Source organism: Cervus canadensis, chromosome 13 (genome assembly GCF_019320065.1).
Source record: "Cervus canadensis isolate Bull #8, Minnesota chromosome 13, ASM1932006v1, whole genome shotgun sequence".
Lineage (NCBI taxonomy): Eukaryota > Metazoa > Chordata > Mammalia > Artiodactyla > Cervidae > Cervus > Cervus canadensis.
The window spans coordinates 48,399,159-48,419,116 of record NC_057398.1 but is presented as its reverse complement, the minus strand read 5'-3'; the positions used below and the strand labels follow the sequence as shown (position 1 = coordinate 48,419,116).

Below are 19,958 nucleotides of genomic sequence, written 5' to 3'. Positions count from 1 at the left end.
CAATGCTGAAGAAGCCAGTGCTCTACTGTTGTATCTGATCAAGTATCTAGAATTTCCAGCCTCTGAACCCTGGAAGTAGGGTACAAGGTACCCCTGCTCTAGACCGCCAGGGAGCAGAAAGGAAAAACTAAAGTTCCTGTTTCGCCAGAGGGCATGCCCTAAGGGAGAAACTGAAGGGGGGAATTCTCTCTTTTTGTTTTAGGAAATGGGGAAAAGCTCTCTGACACCATGTGAAGCATCGCTCTCTTCTTCCTGGCCTCTAGCAGGTTTGGGGACCTCGAGGGGCACCCGAGGGAGAGAAGCGCTTATTTCAGGCGACGGGAACCCCTCAGCCGGCAGAAGGGGGCTGGGGGGTGAGAGCCGCGGCGGCGGGGCCGAGCCCGAGGTCCCGGGGCGTCCCAGCCCACCCCCTTTACCCAGCTTCATGGCAGCCCGCTCCAGCACTCGCAGCAGCTTCTCCCGGGAACGGCCCGCCACGGCCCAGGGCAGATGGGAGGTCCGCTCTGGGGACACCTGCTCCCGCGCCACCTCCTCGGTCACGAACTGGCCGGTAAAGCCAGAAGCGCCGAACACCACCAGGTGGAAAGGCCTCTGCTGGGTCGCCATGACGAACCCACAGCGATGCAAGGCCCGGGCGGGCTGAGCCCACGGCGCCTGCGCCTCAGGCAGCGACCACAGTACCGGGCGCAGCAACCGCCTCCGCCGCGGCCGCTGCGGTCTCAGCCGCCGGCGCGCCGCGCTCCCGAAGTCCAGCGCGCGCCGCCTCGCCACAGCCAGGCCCGAGGCCCCGCCCACGCCGTCGGGTGCCCGGGGGGCTGCCACGCCCACTCCTCACGGGTGTTCGCCCAAGGGGCTGCTGGGGGCCCTGGCCCGCTTCCCAGGTTGGCGGGAGCAGACGGTGGCCATCCTCCGACCCGTCGATGGTCTGGCACAGCTCTGATCATCTTTTCGCTCTTCCGTAGGCTGGAGGGAGAGGCGGCTGCAGCCAGTTACTCCTGGGTTTTTTTGTTTTTGTTTTTTGTTTTTGGCAAGAGGAGGCTGCTTAAAGCGAGAGTTGGCGGAAACCTGATGGATGGGAACTCTGCCCACGCCGAAAACCCTTATCTTTTGTTTGTTTGCTTACGAAGCACGTTACCCAGAGTGTCTGCCAAGCCAGGTGGAAGTGGAGGGTGGACACGGTATCTGGGTCCCCCTCCCAGGGCCCAGGGCCGACTCTGCAGCGCCCTCTGCCGCAGGCTCCGCCTCCACCGTCTGAGTGCCCTCCGGTCACCTCAGGGACCCTCCTTGGTGATGCACAACACAGTTAACGGTGAAGCTCCGCTTAATAAGGACTATAGTCCAGGACACAGCCTCTCAGATGCCTCTGAGGAGCTATTCTGAAGAGATGGGGAGAGGTCAGTATATATGGGACTTTAGTGAAGGGGAAGCAAGCACACATTTTGGCAGAAGGTTGCTGCTACTTAGGAGGCAGAGATGTCTCCGTTAATGATTTTAGTGCTTTTCTAGGTATGAGAAAATGTAAGAGATTGGGCTCATAAAATCTCCTCCAAATAGCTGACTATCTGAAGATCTGCTCTGCCAACTTTTCCCAGAACACAGAGTGTTTTTTGCGGGGGGGTGGGGGTGTTGAAGGTCAGTGATTGCAGAGGCTAGTGATTCCATTCTTGTAGAACCAGATGGCGAGTGACAACTTTTAGTTGACTGTATGCATATGAAATGTTAGAAGAATATATGGCAAATCTTTATTTTTTAAAAAGAACTGTGGGAGCTTCCCTGGTGGCTCAGTGGTAAAGAAATCACCTGCCAGTGCAGGAGACAGGGTTCTGTTCCTGATCTGGGAAGATCCCACATGTTGCAGAGCAACTAAGTCCATGCATCACAACTATTGAGCCTGTGCTCTAGAGCCCAGAAGCGGAAACTACTGAGCCCACATGCCCTAGAGTCTGTGCCCTGCAGCTAGAGAAGACAGTGCAATGAGAAGCCCTGGCACCTCAACTAGAGAGTAGCCCCTGCTCTCAGCAACTAGAGAAAAGCCCGTACAGCAACGAAGACCCAGGACAGCCAAAAATAAATAATTCTTTTAAAAGAGCTGTAAAATGCTTAAAAACACCTTGTACATCTTAAATAGTCAATACACATTAGCTATTGTTAATAGTAACAGCAATAATTATTGAGGAATGGGTTTGTATGAATTAGGGAGGAGGAAAGGGACTTGTACTTTTCACTTTTTAACCTATTTATATTGCAATAACTTTTGTTTCTATCTATTTGACTGTGCCGGGTCTTAGTTGCAATATGTGGGATCTAGTTCCCTGACCAAGGATCAAACCTGGCCCTCCTAAGTCGGGAGTGCAGAGTCTTAGCCACTGGATCACCAGGAAGTCCCTAAACTTTTTTTTTTTTTTAACAGCAAGTATATTACTTTTATAATCAGAATTTTTAAAAAAGGAACAGGAGCTGGCTTTGAGAAGGGGCTAGGGAGCAGCTGTGGGGATCATCCTGATCATTTGTAGTCCTGCTGCTGAGGCCGGTTCCTGTTGCCACCTGGACAGGATTTTTGGTCCACTGTCACACACAATAATATGAATGAATCTCATAAACACTAATTTGAATAAAGAAAGTTGGGTAAAGAAAGAATACATCTGTATGATTCCCATTATTTGAATTTCAGAACGAGGCAAAACCCATCTATGGTGACAAGAGTCTTGGAAGGATTTGCTCTTGTGTTGAGCAGTCCCAGTTCAGGCTCTTTTCTTTTTTTTTAAATTTACTTGATTGAACTAGAGTTGATTTGCAATGTTGTATTAGTTTCTGGTGTACAGCAAGGTAATTCATTGTACATATATAAATGTTATTTTTCATATTCTTTCCATTATAGTTTATTATAAGATATTGAATGTAGTTCCCTGTGATATATAGTAGGATCTTGTTTCTTTATCTATTCTATATATAATAATTTGCATCTGCTAATCCTAAACTTCTAGTCCATCCCTCTCTCATTTCCCCTTCCCCTTGTCAACCACAAAGTCTGTTGCCTATATTTGTCTGCTTCTATGTCATAAATAAGTTCATTTGTGTCATACTTTAGATCCCATGTATAAATAACATCATGGTATTTGTATTTCTCTTTCTGGCTTATTACACTTAGTACGATAATCTCTAGGTCCATCCATGTTGCTGCAAATGGCATTATTTCATTAATTTTTATGGTTGAGTCGTATTCTATTGTATGTATGTACCACATCTTCTTTATCCATTCATCTGTTGATGGGCATTTGTTTCCATGTCTTGGCTATGGTAAATAGTGCTGCTATGAACATAGGGGTGCATGTATCATTTCAAATTATAGTTTTATCCAGATATATGCCCAGGAGTGGGATTGCTGGATCATACAGCAACTCTTTAGTTTTTTAAGGAACCTCCTTACTGTTTTCTATAGTGGTTACACCACTGTACATTCCCACCAACAGTGTAGGAAGTTTCAGGCTGTTCTTAAAGTAATCCTCTATCTGATGGATTTCCAAGGAATTCCTTCTCTCCAGGGACCAGCATAGAGGTTCATTTCAACCCCAACATAGAACCAAGAAGGGAAGATGCCTCCCCCTACAACAGAAGATGGGTTGACTTGTGGACAAGGCTGCTGACCTTCACAGAGATGGAGACCCTGTTCCTCTGAGGCTCAGGGGTGAAGGGTAGGAAGTAGCAGAGAAGGGGAGTGAGAAGGGAGAATTAAACTGTGAGTGGTTGCTAGGTAACAGCTTTTCTCCTTGACCATCAGCTGGGAGTGGTTGCTAGGTAACAAAGCTTTTCTCCTTGACCAAATTCTAGCCAGGCTCCTCTGAGCCCTCTTCACAACCAGGCTTCAACCTTGGCCTACAAAGACCTGGGCAAACACTGATGTAGTTTATAACAGCTCAAGGATATAGCCCTAGGATGACACTACACTCCCTTAAAGTGCCTGCAGGAGAAAGATCAGGGCTGCAAAAATAATCTACTGTGTGTTGCAACCAATGCCTGAAGACAGGGCTTCTGTCTCCCAGCCTCATTGGAAGGGTAGGAGCCTGACTTCAGTAAACACTGATTAGCAAGCCCAGATTGGTAGCACACAGACCAACTGCTTACCACGTTTTGTGATTTTTTCCCTGACTCTACTGAGTTCATCTCCCTCCCTATTCCCTCCTGATCCCTTTAATTGTCCAGACACCTCTGTTGAGTTCAGTTTACACTGGACTCTTTTCCCAACTGTAATAATGTATTGCTGATTAAAACCTGTCCTTACACATTAACTAGTATCTGGCTTTTGTTCATCTTTGATGTAGTAAACCAGAAAGAGATAAATATAGGAACATTGAGGTCATCCTAAGGGTCCATTTGCAGCTGAAAAAAGAGAAAAACCAACTTGCACTATGCAGGTGGGGCTGCAGCATTCTAGGGCCCAGCAGGCAGAAAGCAGACATGGACACGACCCATATGAGGACATGGTGTGGCTGTTATGGGTAAATGTGAAGGGGCAGAGGATGGGGAGTTGGTTAGAAGGTTTTTTGATTGCCAGAATTACTTGCTGAGCTCCAGCGAGTAAATTATGCCTCTAAACATAAGCAGAAAGCAAGGAAAGCAACAAATCCAAGTCAGAAATTCCCTCATGGGCATTTAGAACACATTGTGCTGTTAGCATACCGAAAGCTGCAGAACGGTGCAGCACAGGTCCAGTCTTTCCACCAACCTCTGCCCATCCTGCTGGAATGACTCAATGAAAAGGAGTTAGTTTGGGTTGATCTTATAACAAATCAAAAGAAATTAAGGTTTTTTTTTTTGTTTTTTTTTTTACCAACTAAAGTAGCTATTTCTTTTTTTTCTTCCCTTTATTTTTATGTATGATTTCCTCCTTTTTTCTACAGTTAATCTAAAGATATGTCTGTTAATGAAAAGTCCTTTGTACAAATCCTCAGAAATCTGTGCTTTATTATTTTTAACAAATGAAGTAGCCAGTGGTGCAATAAGACCAGTTATTAAATTTTCAGAGATTTTGTGAGCCAGTTGAAGCCATATTGGTCATTTGAAATCAGCCATGGTGGGAGTATTTACATTATGAAAACTGGAAAGCACTAGAAATCTGGACTTATCCCTTAAGAGACTGTTAATATTCACCAGCATATCACCAGAAACATTGTAAAAAAAGAAAAAAAAGTAAAGAATCGAGAATATTGTAGAAAGCAAGAGAAGTCTGAAAAAAGCTCTTTGATGATAAAATTAAAGATCAGTTTAAAAGAGAGGAATCTAATTTTCCTGACCCTGTCAATGAATCAGTTTGTTATAGGCTAATTATTCAACCTCTGGTTTCTGAGTTTCCTTTGGGTAGAAAGATAATAGGACCTGATGACAAGCCCTTATTTAATAAAAGTATGATAAAGCTGTGCTGCGGTTCATGGGGTCGCAAAGGGTCGGACACGACTGAGCAACTGAACTGAACTGAACTGAAAGCATATATGTATTTAAGCAGTGATAATTTTCTATTTTGAAGTGAATGTACATGATCTTATAAGTGATACAATTTTGTCAGGCAGTGTCATCCTCAAATAATGACCTGAGGTATCCTGAGCAGTCTTTTTCAATTTGCCTATTTCTAAACTAAAAAACCAAAGATTGCAAAGACAACGTCCCATGAAACAATACATAATATCTTAATCTTCCCATATGCTCAAAAACTTAATCCTTCAGAAACATTTTACTCATATCTACCTGCCAACTGACAAAAGCCAAACAGCTTTCTACCCTTCAACAGTGAAAACAACGAGCCTTCAGAGAGATCAGAGGCCAGCACAGAAATCTCACAGGTGCTTCTATATTCAGCAAATGGCATGACATTCCCGCTGAGGCCCACAGGAGACCACCATGCCATCTATAAAGAGTACTGAGTTGATATTTTTGTACTGCTGTCATTTTTAGCATGTGATACTTGAAAAAAAAAAGCCTAAGATTAACATTGTGTGAAACTGAGAACCCACTATGTGATAGAAACCATGCACATCCCTTTTAGACACTGCTGTTGCTGCCAGCAAGTAGAGACTTTTATTAAGCTGTAGTGAACAGAAGTTCTCCAGTCAACCTTTGAGCCTTGTATTACAAAGATCAAATTTTGAAACATTGATCTATTAGGAAACTCTGCATACCACACTGCCAGTTTACTGGTAAGATGGGCGGTTAGACTGTTTGGTCTGTATTTCCAGAGGACTCACAGTAATAATAGCTACCTATTATGTACCAAGTACATGCCAGACACTTTACAAATATTTACAGCTCTGCAAGTTACACATGTAATTTTCATATTGTTACCAAACTGAACTTGGGTTGGCTTGCCCATGTGCAACAAAGCCAATGTAGTCACAATGTAGAGGATCAAGCAAGCATGGGCAGCTAATGCTCAGAAGACCTACACTCCCTGATGGTTTTCAAGGCAGGCTTTTGAAAGGCAATATTTGGGATGAGTGTTGCAATTCATGGACTTAATTTTGATTGGTTGGTGTTGAGGTAACAAGATGCTGTTTTGGGAATCTTAATCATCAGCTTTCTGGTTCCCCTCAGTCTGGGGTCTACATAATGTGGTCAGCATGTAGGCTCCATCCTCCACCTGGGTGAGGGGCTTAGTTTCTGCAGAATAACCCAAAATATTCATCAGATTGTTATATATATCCTTTGAGGAAGAACTACGACTTTGTTTTATCCCTGAAGAATTGTTTAAGCTGTCATTAATTTTCTTGCTGGACTGCTTTTCCTTTTTTTCCCTGTTTCCTCACTTCCTTAATTAGTAACTGCTCTTTGAAAGTTAGAGAAGGTTTAGGAGACTAAAGCCTTTTTTCAACAAAGAAGAAAAGAGGGACAGTGATACCTCATTATAGTTTTGATTTTCATTTCTCTAATAAGTAGTGATGTTCAGCATCTTTTCATGTGCCTATTGGTCATCTGTATGTCTTCTCTGGAGAACTGTCTTTTTTAGGTCTTCTGCTTACTTTTTGAATAGGATTGTTTTTTGTTGTTGAGTTGCATGAGCTTTTTGTATATTTTGGAAATTAATCCCTTGTTGCCTGCATCGCTTGCAAATATTTTCTCCCATTCTGTGGGGGGAGGGAGTCTTTTGGTTTTGTTAATGGTTTTCTTTGCCATGAAAAAACCTTTAAGTAGGTCCTGTTTGTTTATTTTTGCTTTACTTTTCGTTGAAAGACCAATCAAGAAAATATTTTAAAATATTGCTGCAATTTATGTCAAAGACGGTTCTGTGTGTTTTCCCTTAAGAGTTTTAGAGTATCTGGTCTTACCTTTAGGTCTTTATTCCATTTTTTATTTTATTTTTTAAAATGAAAATTACTGCAAAAATCCATGATGAACAAAATATGAAAATTTAAAATAAAGACAGAACCAGTGTTTCTGATTTTTGAGCAAAAAAAAAGTAGGGGTGGGGGCTCAAGATTTGTGTTGGCATGGGATGGTGGTAGCTATTAAGGCATCAGTTTTGGTCATGTTAAGTTTGGGATGTCTATGTAACATCCAGGTGAGGACTGTCAAGTAAGCAATTAGAGATTCTCTATTGCAACTGAGTTCCTGGTGGGCTACAGTCCATTGGGTCGCAAAGAGTCAGACACAACTTAGTGACTAAACAACAGCAACAGCGAATTGCAGCTCAGGGCTGAGATCTGCCTGGAGTTATATGTTTGGAGTTGTTGGTGTATGTTGGTATGTAAAGCCATGTAATGTGACTGGATAATCTTATCAAGATCATGAGTATAGGCAGAAAAAGGAAGAGGACTAAGAACTGAGCCCTGGGATATGCCATTCTCTAGAGTAACCCTGTTCAATACAATAGTCTCTACCCACATGTGGCTATTACAATTAAATTTTTAATTAAATTAAATCTAAAATTATATTCTAAAAATTAGTCACTGGTTTTGTTTTGTTTTGTTTTTTGGCCAAGCAGCATGCAGAATGCGGGATGGTTCCCTGACCAAGGATCAAACCTGGGCTTCACAGTGAAAGTTCCACATCTTAACCACTAGGCCACCAGGGAACCCCGACTAGCCACTTTTTGTGTGGTTAATAGCTACACGTGTCTACTATATTTTCCAGTTCACATAGAGGACGTTTCTGTAGTTTCAGGAAGCCCACTGGCCAGTCTGGATTTAGAGGGGAGGAAGGTGAAAAGAAATCAGCAAAGGAGAATGAGAAAGGACTAGAATGGTACAGATAAAACCAGGAGAGTGTGGCATCTTGGAAGGCAACTGAAAAAGTGTGTCTCAAAGAAGACACTTGTTCCCTGAGCCAAATGCTACTATGCTCAATCATGTCCAACATTTTGTGACCGTATGTCTGTAGCCCGCCAGACCCCTCTGTCCATGGGACTTCCCGGGCTAGAAGACTGGAGCGGGCTGCCATTTTCACCTCCAGGGGATCTTCCCAATCCAGGGGTCGAACCTGCACCTCTTGCATTGGCAGGGGAGTTCTTTACCTCTGCACTACCTAGGAAGCCCTGATAATATGTTATGTAATATGTCATACTATCTTGTGCCCCAACAACCTTTGTCCTTTCACTCAATAGTTGTGATGAACATTCTTGTACATATTTCTAATTTCTTGTGTGTCCTCGTGTCCTGGATATATATCTAGGAGTGAAGTGCTGAGTTACAAGGTTGGTATATGTTTAGCTATAGTAGATACTGCTTAACAGTTTTCAAAAGTGGCTATTTCAGTTAACATTCCAATCATTTAAGAGAATGTTCCAGTTGCTCCATATCCTTAACAGCACTTGGTATTGTTGGTCTTTTAAATTTTTAAGTCATTCTGGTTGGCATATAGTGGCATTTCATTGTGTTTTAAATTTTGTCTTTACATGGTAATTATTGATATAGATGACCTTTTTGTATTTTTATTGATCATTTGCTTATAGCAGTTATTTTCTCACTTGTGAAGAATGTGTTCAAAGTATTCCCTTTCCCCAACTTTTTGGTCTTATCGATGATGTTGTTTGATTACTTGATTAGGTGATATCTGCCTTAATTCTCAACTTGAAAGATTCCCTTTTCTCCTTTGTCATCAGTAAGTGATCTGTGGGGAGAGACTTGGAGACTGTATGAATATTTGGTTCAGTGGTGTTACCATCTATTGATAATGTTTGCCTTGATAAGCTATAAACAGTGATAGTACAATGGGCACTCGTATTTTTTGGTTTCTTAGTTGGTTTATTTGGGTCTTCTCTCTTTTCTTCTTGGTGAGCCTGGCCAGAGGCTTGTTTTGTTTATCTTTTCAAAAAAACAGTTGGTTTTATTGACTATTTTCTATTTTTTTTCTCTATTTATTTCCTTTTCGTTATTTCCTTTCTTCTGCTGACTATGCTTTGTCTATTCTTTTTCTAATTCTTTTAGGTAGTAGCTTAGGTTGCTTATTTGAGATTTTTCTTGTTTTTGAAGAAGGCCTGTATTGCTTTGAACTTCCCTCTTAGGACTGGTGTTGCTCCATCCCATAGATTTTGTATGGCTGTGGTTTCGTTGTCATTTGTCTCGAGGTATTTTTAAGTTTGCTCTTTGATTTCACCATTGACCCATTGGTTTTTTAGTAGCATGTTGTTTAGATCAACTGTATTTTTGAAGGGACTCCAAGTGATCCTAATAGTTTTGCCAGTTTTTAAATTGAGTTGTGTGTCTCTTAGTGACTTGCAGGAGTTCTTTCTTAACAGAGGTGCTTTATCAGAGATAAGAAAGCAAAGTGTCTCCCAGTCTGTGGCTTTCATTTTAACTGTCTTAATAGTATTTTTCCTGAACAGAATTTCTTAATTTTCAGGAAGCTCAGTTTATCATTTTTCTTTTAAGGTTAGTGCCTTTTGTGTTCTATTTAAGACAACCTTGCCTACTCCAAATCTATGTGTTCATCAAAAACTTTGTTTTCCTTTACACATTCAGGTCTGTGATCCACCTTAATTGAGTGTGTGTGTCAGACAGAGTGTCAATATTCATTTTTATACAGATATCCAATGATTCTGTCAACACTTACTGAAACAAATGCTTAAATTTATTAAAAACAAAACATCTGAAAAAATGTACGAGCCAATTGGAAAGATTTGAACACTGAATATTTGATGGTATTGAAGTGCTGATGTTATTTTTCTTAGGTGTGACAATGGTACTGTAGTTAAATATTTTAAAAACTTGTAGAGATTCCAAGTGAATTTTTTTAATGATACAATGATACAGTTTCTAGGTTGGCTTCAAAATAATGCAGAAAATATATTGGCATCACAAGTTAAAAGTTCTTTGCCAGCCCCCCCCAACCAGGTAGAATAATTACTTCTCTCTGGATAAATTTGTTATGAAAATTAAAACTCCAGGATGAGTAAGGAGGATTATTATGTTACATGTAATAATACATATACTTATTTCCTCATGCATTGTTTCCAGTAAATTACACACCCACACCTTGCTGTCAAGCAGCTCTCAGTGGTGTTCTCAACTACTGCCTGCACATGTCAGTATTTGTATCCACCAGGGTCCAATTAGGAGAGAGAAATCACTGTGTAATCGTAACATGAAAAGTTCAAGGTAAAGAATTCTACATCACAGTCAGTCAGTTCAGTTGCTCAGTTGTATCCGACTCTTTGCGACCCCATGGACTGCAGCATGCCAGGCCTCCCTGTCCATCACCAACTCCCGGAGTTTACCCAAACTCATGTCCACCCAGTCAGTGATGCCATCCAACCATCTCATCCTCTTATCTTCCCTTTCTCCTCCTGCCCTCAATCTTTCCCAGCATCAGGGTCTTTTTCCATGAGTCAGTTCGCATCAGGTGGCCAATGAGGGACTGACTAGTAACAAATAAAGAGAACCTTAACCAGTATAGAAATAGCAGATGTAAAGACCAGCCAGTACCCATAGGAAGAGAAGCAGCGTCCAAGGAAGAGTTTCCCCTCCCCCACCCCAGCTTTAGGCTGAGGTCCAGATCTGTGCAGCTGTGACTCCCCCAATGATAGAGAAGTTATTGTTGGTGCCCGACGGTGGAAGTTTCTAGAAAGCTACCCTCTGAAGTGTGAAGGAAAAGTGTTCATGGGCAGTGGTCTTGATCACTAGAGGCACTCCACTATAAAACTGCATGGGAGTGTGGAGACACCTAGGATGGGGTCGGGGAGGTGGGGTCTGTGGGTGCTGCTGGCTGCAGGGCAGGACAGGGCGGAGGCTGGGCACCAGGGCACCTCTGAGCGCTGGAGGAGCCTGGTGCACGATGTCCCCGCAGGTGCAGGAAAACCGCTGCGGAAGCGCCCTAAAGAAAGTGAAAGTGAAGTCGCTCAGTCGTGTCCGACTCTTTGCGACCCCATGGACTACCAGATTCCTCTGTCCATGGGATTTTCCAGGCAAGAGTACTGGAGTGGGTAGCCATTTCCTTCTCTAGGGGATCTTCCCAACCCAGGGATCGAACCCGCGTCTCCTGCATTGCAGGCAGATGCTTTACCGTCTGAGCCACCAGGGAAGTCCTTTTTCTTCTGTATTGTCTCTCTGACGCCCTCTATTGACAAAACTTCAGCGCCAACGCCGCAGGAAAAATTAGACCAGAATCCATTTTCACAGGCTAGTCCCAAACCATGAATAATGTGGAACTGAGAATCACTCAATCCGTAAGTGACACAATACCTAAAATAATGACTTTGTGCCGGGGAAGTATTTACTTAGATTTGGATTTAGAAGCAATAAAGCTGCCAGTCAGTGTTTAACGCCTTTTATGTGCTGTGTTTAGATTTGACTCAAATAGAGATTAGGCATTGTAGATTATTGAGCAGTAGTGTGATATGATGGGAACAGTTCTATCACATGTGGACAATTCTTAGATACCTACAATCATTGTACAGAAAAGTTTGCTTCCTCTCTCATAATTAAAGCAATTAAATTTAAAATTAATTCTTTTACCATTTTATAACACTTTATTTGGCAAAAACAAATGAGATAATGAAACCTAGTACTGGTCAGGTATTGAATATGGATATACGCAACACTGCTAGCATCTTCAGTTTACTGCAAGAGTTAAGGAAAAAAATTTAAAGAATTTTAAAATAATCACATTCCTTTATTCAGTAATTAATACCTCCAAGTATATTCTTAAAGAAATGATTCAAAATAAAGATTTACCTGTTTAAGATAGTATTATCATTATTAATAATTATACAACATATTATATTTTAAAATTAATGTTTTAGTAATATATTGACAAAATTAATGTTATAACTATTGTAAATTAATGAGATTAATAATTATAATAATTTTAGAAGTAGAATGCCCACATGTCCAATCAATAGAGAATGACTATGTAACTGAAGATATGGCAACACCAATTTAAAATGATAAATGTGAAAACTACATGAAAGCACAGAAATATGAAGATAAAATTAGGCAAAATGAAAATGAAGCAGAAAAATAAATTGTTTTTTACATCGGACTTAACGAATACTGTAAAAACCACTGACCTGTACACTTTAAAATGGTGAGCTTCATGATATGAGAATTATATTTCAATTTTTAAAAAAATTCTGAATGAGACTACCAAGATATGTAAAATATTTCTATGGTAAACTAGGAGATATTTTGCTTGTTTTCCTCCAAAGTTTAATATTTCCTATTACTTGGCAAGATTCATTATACAATAGCAAATACTATTTTTGATATTTGTTACAGTGTTTATAAGGAGTCAAGAGACAGCAAGAGGAAACTCTGGGGGCTAAGTGCTCCCCTGCCTCCCCAACATATTCCTTCAGGAAAGAAGGTAAGATTGAGTCATGAGGACATGAGTGTCAGCATTGAAAACGCTTAGGATTGTGGGATTCACAGGACAGAGGGCAGTAGGACACACCATGAGAGAGGAAAAAACAAGGCATTTTGTATAATTGATGAGCATCAAGTGCCAAACAAAACAGGTTGCTCAGTCCCAACGCCCAGTGAGAAGTGGAAAAATGCTTAATAAGTTGCCAAACATCAATGATAGAAACAGTTATCAACAGGGTTATGACTTTTAACTCTGTCAACACACATACGCCTTTAGCAAAAAGGCATTAGATCAGAGACCAAACAAGCCAACAGAACCCTTCAAACAATGTTTCCATGTTAATTATTATAACCCATACCCAAACATTGCTTCTTTATAGTCACACACATGTATCCTGACCAAAACACAACCCATTGTGACCTTAATGAGCTAATCATTTTTGGTCAGTGCTGAAATCATCACAAATTCAGGTTTAATTGTAATTTTAGTCCATAATGGAGAGTATAATTTAGAATTATCTACTAAATACAATACAAGAATGATTCTCATTTTTTTCAGCTATAATAATATCTATGTGTATTTTGTCTTCTTTGAAAATACATTGTTCATAGCAGCTTGGGTAACAAGATGACAATACAATTAGTTCCAAAGAAGTTTGTGAGTCACTTTGTCATATCTAAGCCAGTATAAGTTTATTGACATCAAATATGCAGATAAGTTTTAATATTTAATATTCTTTAGAGAAAAAAACAAAGTCAGAAACTGAACATAAATTTATAGACTTGTTAACGTGTGATGCATGCTCAGTCACTTCAGTCATGTCCAACCCTTTGCAATCAATGTACTGTAGCCCGCCAGGCTTCTCCGTCCATGGGATTCTCCAGGCAAGAATACTGGAGTGGGTTGCCATGCCCTCCTCCAGGGGATCTTCCCAACGCAGGGATCGAACCCATGTCTCTTACATTTCCTGCATTGCAGGCAGATTCTTTACCACTGAGCACCAGGGAAGCCCAGATTTGTTAATACTTGGGATTAAATTGCAGATTTTTAAGATGGGGAAAATACTCTTTCCACCAAATCCTACAGCATGATATTTTCCTTCTTTACACAAATAATTTTTTCTCTCTGTTCTTTTGCAAAGAAATCTGCCTTTTCATGCATCCCCACATTTTCTTTCTTTTCTCTATGGTTCTGCATTCCAGCCTTTATCCTCTCAGTCAGTCCATTAACACAGAAACAAATTTGGTTTGCAATCAAAATGTTTTTTTATTAAAGTTGGTTTTAGAATTTTTGTATATGTACCATTCAGTGTCACTCTCAATAAATCATAGTTATAAAAAATACCAACTTTAGGTATAGGAATGTAAAGAAACATCAGAACTTCAAAAAAATTCATGAACTCATTCCTAGTTTCAGCAAATTATGTGTATGAATCAGGTTAAAAACTATGTCCTAAAATTTTTTCTACTTTTAAAGAGTCTAATAGTAAAGAAAAAAAGGGAATAGTCATTAAGAGCTACAGAATGAGGTGAAGTATAGTAGGCTGCATTATTAGGCAATATCTTAAGTAATATATCAAGTATGAAATTTTCCCAAAAAAATTAAAAGCAGAACTACAATACAATCCATCAGTTCTATCCTGGGTATTCTGAAGAAAAAAAATAATTTGAAAAGATATATTTAGCTCTGTGTTCATTGAAGCATCATTTTATTGGCCAAGATAAGGAAGCAACCAGTGTCCATTGATAGATGAATGGATAAAGATGATGTGGTTATTCATGGAATGGAATGATATTCAGACATAAAAGAGAATGAAATCTTGCCATTTGCTACAACATGGATGAAACTAGAAAGTACTATGCAAAGTGAAATGATGGATACATATGAATAGCATATGATGTGACTTATATGTGGAAATCTAAAAAAACAAAATAAGTGAAGAAACACAACAGACTCATAGATACAGAGAACAAACCACTGGTTGCCAGGGGGAAGTGGGATTGAGTGATAAAGAAATTGTTGCAGGAGATTAAGAGTTGCAAACTTCCACTTCCCAAAGGAATGAGTCAAGGGGATGAAATATACAACATGGGGAATAGTCAGTAATAGTGTGGTAATTTTGTATCACAGCACATGGGAACTAGTCCTGTTACTTGATCATTTCCTTCTGCACAGCAATATGGAGCCACTGGGTTGTACAGCTGAAAGTATCAGGATTATGTCAATTGTACTTCAGTTAACAAACAGAAAAGGACCTGGAGTGATGAACCCCTACACAAATGCTTAGCGATTCTTCATGGGTGTGACCATTCTCTTTTCATGGGTGATGCTATGAATTAATAATGAACACTAAAAGTACATCATAGATCAGAATTAAGAAAACTCAGAAACGAAGACATGAAACTCCCAAAAGAATAAGAAAATATTGAAAAGCACACGTACATGAAATTTAAACAGAAACATGCTGTCAAATAATGCCTTGTAAGAAATGAAACAGTAAGGAGGTAGAACTTAAACACTGTTTAAAAACACTCCTGGAAAATAAATTAAGCAAAAAATTATAAAATATTTCATGAGTGTGTTAAAAGTGAAATATAATCGTAAGAGATCTGATATTTGAAAGATTCAAGGACCTGAAAGAGAAAAATCAATAAAAGATGCAAAGCAAATAATAGGCATTATTGTCCAAATTTTTCCGATAATTTTCAAAACAACTTTTAAGTTGTCTTCTGAAGAGAATCAAGTGCATTCACTTGTAATGACTAAAGGCAGATGATATTCTAATGAACTTACAGGGCTTTAAAGAAAAACAAAAATCTTTTGGGCATCTAGAACAAAAGAGCAAGTGACATATAACGGAACAAAAATCAGAATTCAAACTTTGTGGAGAGAAATACTCTGTGCCAGAAGAAGACAGAGCAATGTATTTGAACTGCTCAAGGAGAGAAATGATGAGTCATGAATTTTCTAGCAGGCAATAACTGGGTATCAAAGGCCCTGTCATTCAAGTCATCGTGAAAGAGCTAGGGAAATACTGTTCCCATGATCAAAAGAATGAACAGACTTCAGAAAACAGAATCCTTAGAAAGACACATCAGGACAGATGGTATGGACTAAATTCACCGTCACCTGATGTAATGAAGACTGAATGAGGGTGACATGAGAGAGGGCATGACCTTGGTGGTGGACACGAGGGTGAATGCCTGACAACAATTCATTCAGTCCTGCTTCTGATTAGGGTGATTTTCATAGGAAAATATGTTAAAAGCAACTAGATAGATGAATGTCATTTAATATAGAAAGCTTCCATAGTATATATAAAACATATATCTGAACATAATACTAAAGCTACACAATAAAAAAACTAAGCTGCATAAATGAGGTTCCTTAGGAGATGAGCAGTGAGGCCGACCCTGTTCCTTGTCCAGTTGGAAACCTCCTGACTCTGTACTGCGTCCTTCCCCTCTGAGGCCCAGGCTGAGGCCCCCAGGTCAAGGCCTTCACAGGTGTGAGAGCAGAACCTGCCACACAAACAGGAGGGTTGGAATCACTGAGGAGGCACAAAGACAGATGGAAGAAGGCTCCCTGGGCTGCGTGTGTAGGGAGTGTGCAGGCCGGGGAAGTAGTCCTGGTCCTGACCTCCCCAGAGGTCAGATCCACAGGGCACTGGGGTCTCTTTGCTGCTCTTTGCTGAAGGTGTTGTCTGTCAGCAGAGAGGGACTATGAATGTCCCGCTGGAGCAATTGAATTGGTCGTTTGTCTGGGTAGCCTTCAAGTCCCTGGACAGAGAAACTGGTGCAGAGGAAAGGGGAAGGTCTGGGGCTCTGGGGCAAAGAAGCCGAGCGCCTCTCCCCTGGAACCTGTGAGGAGCCGGGGGTCTGATGACACAGGTGGGAGGGGTGACCCTGCCCCTCCAGCCCACACTCAATACCACCAATCGTGAGATCTGCCCGGTGGAAATGACAGAGACGTGGGCAGCTGCCTTTATCCCTGACCATTCCTTCTAGATCCCCTGGAGAAGGAAACGGTAACCCACTCCAGTGTTCTTGCCTGGAGAATCCCATGCACAGAGGAGCCTGGCGGGCTACAGCCCACGGGGTCGCAAAGAGTTGGACACAACTTAGTAACTAAACGACAATGATTCTAAGCCCCCAGCAGAGCTTTGCCTGTGCTTTTAATTTAAAAAATCCTTAAGCTGTGGTAATAAAAACATGGATTTATCTCAGTGGTATATTGCAACATGAAAAGTTTATGGAAGACACTGCTTCTTAAAGTATAATAAAAAAAAGTGATGTTCATGTTAAAATAAATACAAATAAATAAAAGGTACAAAAGGTAACTTGAAAAAAAAAAAAGGTAACTTGAATCCTGCCCTGTAACTCATCCCAGGCGAACCCTGATTTGAATTGTTCTCAGGTGTTTAGTGGGAGTTTGACACATAGACTAGAATCTACAGAACTTCAAACTTCAGTGTGAGAAATGGTCCCCCCAGGTAACCTAAGCACTCCACTGGCCTCGCCAGAGGCTTGGACAGCTCCCACTCAGGTTGGGATCCTTCAGTATCCTCTACTTGATGCCAGGACTACTAAGCACCACAGGGATGCCAGGCTGGGCAGGTGGGGCTGTCCTGCTTTCTGAGCACTGGGGTGCCTGTGTCTTCTTCACTCTTTTTTCCCAAACCTTTGGAACTGAGGAAGTCAATGCCATCACCTAGTGATTAAGTGGGGATGCCCTGGGCTGACGACACTGGAGGCTTGAAAGGGCAGGACCAGGTCCTGCAGATGGCGATCATGCACCACTCCAGTGGTGCTCTTCACAAAGAAACAGTTTGAACAGCATCTCCTGGAGTCAGACACACGCTGGCTCCTCCCCTCCAGTGTGAGAGCTACTGGAGGACAACACCTAGGAAGCTCGGGGTCTTCTGTGAAAGGATACAGTCCCCCTGGGAGATATGCTCAGCTCACAGCATTCTCCACTTGTCTGCATGAATCATTACAATCCTCTTTTCTCCACGTTTGTGTCGGACGCAATAGCAGCTGCCTCAGTGTTTGTGCTGGTCTTCCCGAAATGCCATCAAGTAAATTAGGGACGTGAAGGAGAACACGTGCACTTGTGTGCCTTACCTTTCATCCCCCGCCTCCATATTTATGTCTCCTCCTCCCTGTCATCTTCTTTGCTGACTGCAGACCCAAGAGCTTCTCTTAAGAGGAGAAGGAGAGAGTATCTTGACATCTGGAGGGAAGAAAATGGTTGCATGTGTCCAGAGCTGTCCAGGGCAGCCGAATACCCATGTGGGGGACCCCAGGGCAGGGACAGATTTCAAAGGGGTCTCACTCAAAGCCAGCTTCCTGCCTGGACCACTCCGAGTAGCTCCACCAGATTCAATGGTGCAGAAGTGGGGTCAGGAGCCAGGGGGATGCCAGGGGGAGGAGGGCTGCAGAGAGATTTTATAAAAGATCCCAGGACACATGTGCCTGCATGAGACCAGATCCTTCAGGACAAGAATCATCCAAAATGGGGATGCGAAAGCGCTACAAAGAGGAGCTTATGATTAGAAGAAAAGAGAAAGTGGAGAAGAGATGAAAGAAAGAAATTACATGCAGACTGGTGCTCTCCTGATCCGATTCTTCATTAGACTCGAAGTAGTAGTCTAGTGTCCGAGGGCAGCAACAATGCGGTGGCCAAGAGAAAGGAAAGCAGAGAATTAGAGTCAAGATGAGAACTCGGGGCCCTGATGCTCCTGGGATCGTGTAGCCTGCTCTCAGAATCCCTTCTTTCCTCATGTCCATGGTCCTTCCAGGGCATTGATTATTTCGTCCCTGCAATGAAGGAGTGGGTCTCTGACCTCGCACATACTTTTGCAGCCCTCAGATTCCCTACATGTGACCATGAATGAAGGCCTGTGTCATCCTGTTCCTCCTTCCAGCAGCCACTGTGTTCAGCATCTCTGTGCATGAGGTTGCCTTCCTCTCTCTCCATCCTCCTCCTCACTCCTTCCTTTCCTTATTTCTCTCTTAATTAGTGCTTCTTTCCTTTCTCCTGTCCCCCTCCATCAATCATATAGTTCGCCAATACGGGCACATTGGAGGAATGTCCATGGGTATGCTGTCACCATCTTCAGTCAGACGATGGATCAACTAGGCAATCCATCCTTTCCATGGAGTAGCAGGCATGGGCCTGATACTGTGTGGGCCCCTGTGGGAGGGAAGCGCAACTAAGTCCACATAAGAAGCAACTGTCCTGAGCCTGGGGTGACTGGAGGCACCTGGGAGATACTTAATCCTCATGCCAACCCCATAGGTCTCCTAGTCCCTGACAGAAGATGAGAGTCAAATCAGAGGAAAAGTAAGTAGTCCAAATTCCCTTAACCTGAAAATGATTCAACACAAGTCCTACATGAATACACCATACCTGTCCATGTTTGCCCTGAACCTTAAAGAGACAGAGGGAGCAGACCAGGGCAGGCCCGAGGAAAGGTCACAGGATGAGCGTGACGGAGGCTGGGGCCTCTATAGAGGCATGTCTGGTTGGAGCAGAGGGATCTAAGATCAGCAGGGCCCTCTGGCTTTGCTATCCTGACACTGTGTCCTGAGACCTGGACAGTCACAGGTGACAAAGGTCGGCAGTGTGTGAAGCAAGCCCAGCGGCCCCTGCACACAGTCCACCAGAATTCCTGCCTTCCAGGGAGGGTTCTCTAGGGGCCACTGGATATGGACATCCCAGAAATGGAAGTACACTCATGACGCAAGCCTTGGGTGAGGTGAGGAGGCAGAAATGAGATCAAGGATACTGGAGCATACGCGGTAACCCCAGAGGACGGATCCTTTAACTCCTCCACACTGGGGGTGCCCTTTACATGAGGAACAAACAGTGAGGGCAGAACATGAATGTGATGCCATTAAAGTACAGAGGGAGAGACTTCTCGTCCACCTCCTCACACTCGGCAGAAGAACTTGGTGTCCAGGTTCAAGTGCCAATGAGAGTTTTGTGTCCCAGCAGATTATGTGCATCATAGACCAATAAAGAATACAACATCGAAATCTCTCATGCATAATACCCTCAGGGTGCTAATCAGAAACCACGCTTTCACAGTGGGCAGTAACAAAAGCATGAAAAATTGTAGGTAAATACTTTTTGCATACCAAAGGCAGAAAAGATGATTGTAGACAACA

The 19,958-nt window shown here is 42.1% G+C and overlaps 2 protein-coding genes across 2 annotated transcripts in view; one reads left to right on the top strand and one right to left on the bottom strand.

Annotated features, from left to right (window-relative positions):
• SCCPDH (saccharopine dehydrogenase (putative)) overlaps window positions 1–760 on the bottom strand; it is a 29,982-nt gene extending 29,222 nt beyond the window's left edge. The window contains exon 1 of the mRNA XM_043484547.1: window positions 417–760. Within this exon, the coding sequence (XP_043340482.1) occupies window positions 417–606 (190 nt within the window). The 5' untranslated portion in view covers window positions 607–760. The remainder of the gene's footprint in view (window positions 1–416) is intronic.
• The window catches only part of LOC122451656 (histone H3.3C-like), a 63,128-nt gene continuing 43,791 nt past the window's right edge, over window positions 622–19,958 (top strand). Inside the window, exons 1-2 of the transcript XR_006272494.1 lie at window positions 622–1,394; window positions 12,699–12,786. The gene's annotated coding sequence lies outside the window, so the exon portion shown is untranslated. The remainder of the gene's footprint in view (window positions 1,395–12,698; window positions 12,787–19,958) is intronic.